At 41.2% G+C, this 8,467-nt stretch overlaps 1 protein-coding gene across 4 annotated transcripts in view; it reads left to right on the top strand.

Moving 5' to 3' along the window:
• Nucleotides 1-8,467, top strand: part of LOC109956460 (protein FAM19A5-like) — a 31,578-nt gene that overhangs the window by 7,941 nt on the left and 15,170 nt on the right. For all 4 annotated transcript variants that reach the window (XR_002274406.1, XM_020593596.1, XM_020593595.1 and 1 more), the window contains exon 2: nt 2,612-2,761. Coding sequence is in view for 3 of the 4 variants with exons in the window: in XM_020593596.1 (XP_020449252.1) it covers nt 2,612-2,761 (150 nt within the window). In the remaining variant the exon portion in view is untranslated. The remainder of the gene's footprint in view (nt 1-2,611; nt 2,762-8,467) is intronic.

Genomic DNA, 8,467 nt, shown 5'->3' on the forward strand with positions numbered 1-8,467 from the left:
AACATTTATTATATTTTATGGTTAACTTTTTTTTTCTTTTCAAGATTGACAGGGGAGGCTCTGCCTCACCTGCCTCCCCTGACCGCACGTCACTGCCGTCAGCTGCCTCAGGAGTCCCACGAGCCAGTCAGGCTCAAAGGACTCCTTCAGCTTGACAGCATCCCTTACTTCCGGTGTCCACCACCGGGTTCGGGGATTGCTGCCACGATAGGCACCGGAGCCCATACGGCCACAGCTCCAAATGGCCGCATCAACAATGGAGGCGGAGAATATTGTCCACTTGGACTCAATATCTCCAACCTCCCCCAGGATTTGGTCAAAGCTCTGCCGGAGGCGGGAGTTGAAGATCTCTCTGATAGGGGATTCTGCTAAACGTTCCCAACAGACCCTCACAATACGTTTGGGTCTGCCGAGTCTGCAGCCCGGGTGGTTGCGGAGGCAAAAACTCGGGTCTGGGAAGAGTTTGGTGAGGCCATGGAGAGAGACTATCGGTTGGCCTCGAAGAAACAGGGACCGCAACAATTATTTAACATGTGTGGTTGATGAGCTAAGCTACGGTGTGGGGAAGGTTTCACTGCAGCTCCACCACCCCAGACCTATAGGAGAGAGAAGACAAACACTGGACATATTTGCTAAACGATGACTATGAAATGTGGAGGAAGGCTCTGTAAGTATAGATTCTTGGATTTAAGAATCTTGTGTTCCTGTTGAAGTTGAGGAGCTTGTGTGTTTTGGAAAGAAAACCTCCCCCCGCCTCATCACACAGACATGAATCCTCCTGAGCGATATCGTACTGATGGACAGCACCGATCATTCTGAGTCGATAGAAACAACAACACTGTCTTCAGTCAGGTTTCACAAAGACTGCTGACAGTGAACACTGCTCGCCACATCAAACCCTCTCAGCTTCTGAGTGCTGCTGCTGCTGCAACTTGTTTCAGTCTGACAGCTGAGGCTTTTCATCCTGACAGCCAGAGCTTCAAACAGCTACAGCTGCAGAAATGACAAAAAAGGAAGGAACAGCTGAAGGACAGAGTGGCTTTTCAGAGGAGCTCTGAAACTGTAAGATAAGGAGTTGGAGTCAACAGGAAAACTGTGTTCTCTCACAGAGCTCTGTGTGCGTTGACTGTCTCCTCTTACATTTCAGCATAAAAAGTGCATTTTTAAAAAAGACTTTTTATGCCCAGTTAAAAATATATTACAGCACAAAACAGTATGATTTTTTTTTGTATGAGAGTAAAATGTTTAGACTTCAGCTCCTTAAGATTGCAGCAAAAATAATAAAATAACACCAAAAAAGTAGTAGTAGTAGTAATAAAATACAAAAGTGTACTAAACAAATAATGCAAAGTGTGAAGTCAGGTGCAAATGTGCATTGTTTACATGTTTGTGTGTTCATGTGTACACAGCTTTATCTCAGTGTGTGCATGTGTCTTATTAGTCACCAGGATTACCTCTTTAAAGTTAAAGTAACCTTCAGCAGTCATGTGACCGTCACCCTGGTCACATCAGCCCCCGGAAAGTCTGCATCCACATCACTGCTTTAAGGAAGCCTGTCACCCATTTGCTAAGATTTTTCCAGACAAGGGAAAAGAACGTGTTTCCCTGTCAGAAGGAGTTTTCAGACACAAACAGCTTGTTGCTGGATCAGGGATAATGTTGAATCATTGTATTATTTTCTTAGAAAGACTCGTCTTTAATGAGCTGTTGTTATTGTTGTTGTTGGTTGTGTCACTCTCGACCCCTCTGACCTCTGTCTCTCTGAACTGATCCTTCTCTTTTCTCTACTCTGGTCCTGGTTGCTGTGGGTCCAGTCCTCTGTGAAGGGGGCACACTCCATGGCCCTATTGATGACAGCTCATTAGCATGCGGGGGGGCTTCTGCTGTCACCACGACGACCAAATACACCCCACCCCCCAAATCCCCGAGGCTTTAATCTGCCTAGTCTGTTTTGCCCAGCATTCATCCCTCCATCAGTCTCTGTCTCAGCTGAGCTCTGTGAGGATTTTCATTATCATGAAGCAAATCACCTGCATTAATCAGTTTAATGTTCAGGTTATAAAAATGTCACAAATGTCTTCTTCCATCTGTTATTTAAACTGATAAAAATGATAAGCATCAAAAGGTTATTTTCTTCTTACCGGAGGAAGATTGTTAACAATAACAAAATTATCATCGGTCACAATTAAGAAATAATATTTGTATTAGTTATTTTATATGATTAATGATTGATCTGCATAGGTGGTTACAGAGATCATTGTGGAGCTTTTATTGGAAGGATATTTGTAATGGTGTTTTCAGTGAGGTCGTCGAGGTTGCAGACTTGCACACACATCATGGCTGTTGGGAAGCCTGTATTCTCTCTCAGTGAAGATAAACAGAGATGGTGTCAGGGCAGTCAGTGAGTTTCATCTGTGAGCTACACCTCCATATGTCATTCACCGTTCTTGGTGTCATAGGTTTTCGGCTCATCACACTGTGCACCAGCCTCCTTGACTGCTGCTGTATGTTTAACAAGTGCTGTAGGCATTTGTTCACACTCAAACTAAGCCCATGTGTGAGTGAATATAAAACATCATATTCACATGATGTACTTTCTTGCATCCCTCAGGTCAGCTGGCTGCAGGGACCTGTGAGATTGTCACTCTGGACCGGGACAGCAGCCAGCCTAAGAGGACCATCGCCCGACAGACAGCCCGCTGTGCCTGCAGGAAGGGGCAGATCGCTGGGACAACACGAGCCAGACCGGCCTGTGTCAACGGTAAGACGCCACTGCCCTCTGACGAGACACTGGGGACCAGTAGGTGTCAGAATTTGACCAGAGTATGATCTCAGATTTATTTTCATCACATTTTAGAAACCTTGGGATGTCCACAGTGGGTTGAGGCACGTGAGACGATTATGGAATTTTATGTGGTGGCATCTGTATTGTTGAAGTGCTTCTTCCACCATATTCCAGTATTCTTTTTTTATCACTCCTCTTCTCTTAGCGCTAATCTGTGCTTTCTCTCCTCTCTTAATATAAATTTCCTGCAGTTAATAATAACACATTCTACAATTTTGATGTTTGACAAGGTTCACAAAAATAATTTGGGATCTTCCCTTTGATCAGGATTTTTCAAACTGTGCAGGCCATCGGGGCTTCGGAGTCAGAAGGACAGTTTCAAAAGCTAGCCCAAATATAAACAACTATAGGATAAAAATGGGCTGAAGTTATAGCTCAGCATATAATTCATAATTCATAAATTAAAAGTATGTATGAGGGATATTTTCTGAGACTCAGTTCACAGCTTGAAGCCAAGTTGAGGTTCATGCCGGAACCTCCCATTCCAAATACCCCCCATCTCTTCTGGACTGTGGGGTAGACGAAGCCCAGATGGGAACAGCCTGGATTTGCATTGCTTTTCCTGACCGGCAGTCTTTTTGTCTTTCTCTTTCTGCCATCTGGAGACAATGATGACAACAGCTGGAGGGACTCGCTCTGCTCTGCAGGAATACACAGGCTCTCCCGATGATTTTCAGAGACTGAAACAGCTGTATAAAGAACCGCAGTCTCTCCTGCTGCTCTCTCGTCTATATATCTTCTCCTTCAGACTCTTTTTTTCTTACATTATTTACCGATTGCCTTTTCACCTAATCAGCAGAATAAGAAAACAGATTTAAGCGCTGTCCACCCTCTGCTCTTCACTACCCCCAGCTAAATACTGGTGGATTTGTGTCTGGTTTGTTTGGTAACAATATCCAACAGGTGGATTTTTCTATTGGCAGATTTAGGCTAGCAATTTTCTCCCTTTTCAGTCATTATACGAAGCTAGGCTAAGCTAGGTCTGTGACCTTTGCCACATACTTTGGAATACCTCCTTAACAACCTGATTTTGTTTTGGTTAAAACAGCAACCAACACTCAAAAAATAATTAGAAAATCATTACCAAAATCAACACTAGCTTTCAGGCTAATGTCAACATACTGTACTGTCACCCCTATTGTGTATTACATCTGCCAAGGGTGGGGGTAATGTTTTTGCTGGCATTTGTTGCTTTGTAACACAAAAAGTGAAGAATGGATTTTGATACTCACCTCTGGGTTGCCCTCCCTACAGTACTCTAAATGTGAAAGATTATTCACTGTAAAAGTTGTATTTTATAAAGTATTCAGAGCAAACTTTAGCCTTTATTTGCATCTGTCTGACCTTTACAGAGTCGCGTGGTGGTATTTATGTCAGTTTCGGTTTTCTGTTGCAGTCCCAGGTAAAATAAACTCTGTCCAAAACAGAAAAACACTTCACTTAAAAAAAAAAACCTCACATAAAATATGACTTAATTCAACCCAAGGCACCTTTTCAGGGGGAACCAACACCCATATCATGGGACGTGTAGCCAGTGGTGGAAGATGCATTAGTGACATTTACTTATGTAAAAGTAGCAATGCCAATTAAAATGACTCAAACAAAAGTCTGAAGGTTTTAGCAAGAAGATTTACTTAAAATATCAAAAGTAAAAGTACTCATTTTAGAGAACGGCTCATGTTAGGGTTATGTTACTCTTTTACTGGCTGCAAATGATTTTGGTTGTATTAATTTTCTATTAGTAAACAATGCACAATCATAGTGCATCTTCAAACGGTCCAAATATTCATTTCACAATGATGTAAAACAGGGAAAAACATAAAATCCTTACAAATTATAAAGTGGAAGTGGGAATATTTTGCATTCTTTGTTTGAAAAATTGCTGATTATATTCAATCAATCAATCCACAAATTGATAACTAATCATTGCAACAAAATTTAAGATGGATTTTAATGTTGTAGTTGACTGAGGTGTAGCTGGTTTTAACTGCTTCATATATTGTTTTGCAGTTTCATTAGTAAAAGCCCCTTAGATTTAATAAACATATTCTGTTGTCTCTGAAAATGAAGTAGTGTTTTAATAAATGTAATGCAGTAAAAGTACAATACTTCCCTTAAATGCGCAGGAGTCAAAGTATTGAAAGCCATAAAACACATCTTCTTGTGAAGTCTTATTTTAACATAGTACCATGGATGCCTCTTTGTATAGTTCTATTTTACTTTAAACAATTGTAAAAATAAATACATAAATAAATAAATAAATTCAAGGTACAAGCCAGCTTCTCAGACATTTTTCAAAGTCTGTGTTCGAAGCTAAAGTGCAATCAGAGTTCAGAAAGGCTTAAATAAAACTCAGACTTCAGCGGCAGCCCTGTGTGGATCTCAGTGACCTTTACTCTGCTGGTGAAAGCAGCAGGCTGGTATTTGTGTCAGTTTGTATCTGAGGCTCGCTTTTATTTTTGATGTTCTGCCTCTAAAATGCACCAGCAGAGCTCCAACCACCGAGCCAAGAGGAAGAATCAGACCGCAGTCGGTTCTTATTTGTCCTCTCGCATCTCGATGCTCGGGCTTCCTGTGTGGAGGTCTCACTCTGAGCGGGATAGTTACAGAATGGCATAATCACATGTACAGACACAATGCACAGATGAATGTGTTTACAATATGTTATAGTGTGCTATACACACATACTGATGAAATGAAAAAGACAGAAGGACAGAAATAATGATGTATGGAATATGTGTATGTGCGTATGCATGTGTAACAGTAACAGTAGTTTAATTTAGTCGTGCGGCGGGTCACATGCCCCAAGCAGCGAACGGACCAGTGCAGGGCAAACCAGGTGTTTCTTATTGAATTGCCCGCATAGTGGTGGGAGCTTGTTCAGTGGTAGTAGGTGTTCTAACAATTTATCCAGTATTTGTCACATAATTAGATCTTTAGGAGATGAGAGTTTTCTCTTTTAATCAGGAGGTGTTTGTGCTGTAATTATAAGACATTGTGATTGTTACTTGTTTTAAAGGACCCTTAAGATATCTGGTAATTGAGATACTATGAAGGCTATTTTGTAATAATGAAATCTGTATCTTATAATTACCAGATTCTAAGTCATAATTAAGAGAAAACAGCAATTTTTGTTTTGTTTCTGCAGAAAACAGAGGAAAGCAGACACCAAGGAAATGTAAAGATGAAAAAAATAATAAGTACAGGATGGTAACATGAAAATGAAATAAAGAAAAGTGAAATGAAAAATAATACAAAGAACAAATAAAAAAAGATAAGAATAAAGGAAATTTTTCTCTTTAGTAGCTCATCAGACCTTAGCTGTCTGTTCTTTGATGCAATTTTTGTAATTTCACTTTCATTTAAATAAAAAGTTCCACAGCTGTAAGGCCAAAATGAATGACTTTGGATGAGCGGCATCTAGGAAGAATCTGGAAATACAATAAGACTCCCTGTTCCCATCACAGGGTAAAGTGAGGTTTGGAAAACTTTAGCAAAAACCGAACTTTTTACTTCATCAAAAATCTAAAGTGGAGATTGAAAAAAGGACCTTGTAGCGTTGGCTTGTTATCAGTCGACGCTGTTACTATTGAACGGCAGCTCTGTTAAATTTGATTGAATAGAAACGAACACATAATCCATCTGTTTTAGCTTTTCGCTAAGCTTTGGAGGGTTAAATGCACCAAGGCACACTTCATGTTTTCTTTTCTTCCGTCTGTCTGTTTCCATCTGTTTCCTTTCGGTTCGTTCCTCGTGTTCTCTGGGGACAAAGCAGCGTCCCTCCTTCTGGACGCTGTCTTTGATGAATGAAGTGATTACAAAATTGCCTCCTCTCTTTTTGGATAAATGAACTGTGCTGAGCGGCGGCGGATGGATCTGCATTGCAGTTGTTCATTAATCAGCGCAGTGATGCAGGGCTCCTCGCAGGTGCTCAGGTGTTCACTGATACCTGAGATTAATCCACTGCGTCTCCATTACACAGTGTTTGGCAATGTGAAGTCCATTTTCTGTTTATGACTATTTTCTATATTTAACGCCTGAAAACACACTGATTCAGTGTTGGTGTGCAGGTGAAGGAGAGGGAAGGACAGCCTGTTTTTAAACAGTCTTAACCCTTATTATCCCTAATTTAAAGCCACTAAACATGGCTACAGATCAGATGGTAGAGGAGGGTAAGACACTGAATCCCAGTTTGTAGCCATGGATGGATTAATGAACAGGCCTACCAGGCACAGGCCCAGGGTCCAGGTGATCAGGGGTCCTCTGGTATGAAGTAATCGTTAACATTTCTTGTTGGAAAGTCAGTGAACAATGAATAGATGCAAAATGAGCAAAAACATTTACAACACACCCACAGAGAGATGCAAAACAAGCCCAAGGACATGCAAAACAACATTAAGGACAAAAACAAATAGAATCACAAAGAGAAGTAAAATAACTAAAAAGAAAAATAAAAACAATCAAACAGTTGTACACCCCCGCATCACTGAAAACAGTGATGTGTAAATTATCTGTGTCCTGTGTTACATTGAAAACAATCCAGCAGCACATTATTTGATGTGACACCTCATCAGTTTCATTCTTTGTTCAGAATAAACACTCACTTCAGTCCTGATGCTGCAACACATTCCCAAGAAGGTTGGGACAGTAAAGTGTTGATCACGGTGTTACGCTGCCGTTCCTTTTCACAACACTTAAAAGACGTTTAGGGACTGAGGACACCAAGTGATTCAGTGTGTCAGGTGTCATTTTGTCCCATTCTTCCTGCAAACAAGTTTTAAGGTGCCCAACAGTCCTGGGTCTTCGTTGAGGACAGGTCAGGACTGCAGACAGGTTGGTCCAGCACTCACACCCTTTTCCTCCACAGCCAGGCCTTGGTAATGTCCATTATGAGGTTTTGTATTGTCTTGTTGAAATATGCATGGACGTCCCTGGAAAAGACATCGTCTTGAAGGCAGCATGTGTTGCTCCAACATCTCTCTGTTTTTTGGCATTAATGGAGCCTTCAGAGACGTTAAGTTCCCTTTTCCACGGGCACCGACACAACATCCAGACCATGACAGACCCTGGCTTTTGGACTTGTTGCTGCTAACAGTCTGGGCGGTCCTTTTCTTCATTTCAATACTAACCCTGAAATGCAACGTCCCAACTTTTTTGATTTCGGGTTGGAAAACAAGTAGACCTACAAAGAGATGCACAATGGCCACAACTAAATGTAGATGTAAAATTATTAAAACAAGACACAAAATGGCCAAAAATAGGCAAAACAACAAAATATTGGTGCAAAGTTACTAACAGAGACAGAACGTTTTCAAATTGTGGATTTTGCGTCTATGTAGGAAGGTAAGGGGGCCTTTTATATGTCTGCATCCCAGGGGGCCCAGTGTCTGATGACCCGATTTGTCGTTGACCAGTTCAGTTAATATATCAGTATGATGTGTTTCAAGTGTGAACATTTCCAGCTGATTTCAGGAAACAGCAGCATTTACAGCCTCACTGTGAGACATATCTGATAAATGCTGGGACACTGCTGAGATAATGGAAGTGTTACGGTGGGAAGCATGTGGCGTGCTCACTCAGCGGAGGCATCCTGGGATGATGGAAGACAAAAAAACAAAACAA

The sequence above is a fragment of the Monopterus albus genome, unplaced genomic scaffold, assembly GCF_001952655.1.
Source record: "Monopterus albus unplaced genomic scaffold, M_albus_1.0 scaffold19.1, whole genome shotgun sequence".
Lineage (NCBI taxonomy): Eukaryota > Metazoa > Chordata > Actinopteri > Synbranchiformes > Synbranchidae > Monopterus > Monopterus albus.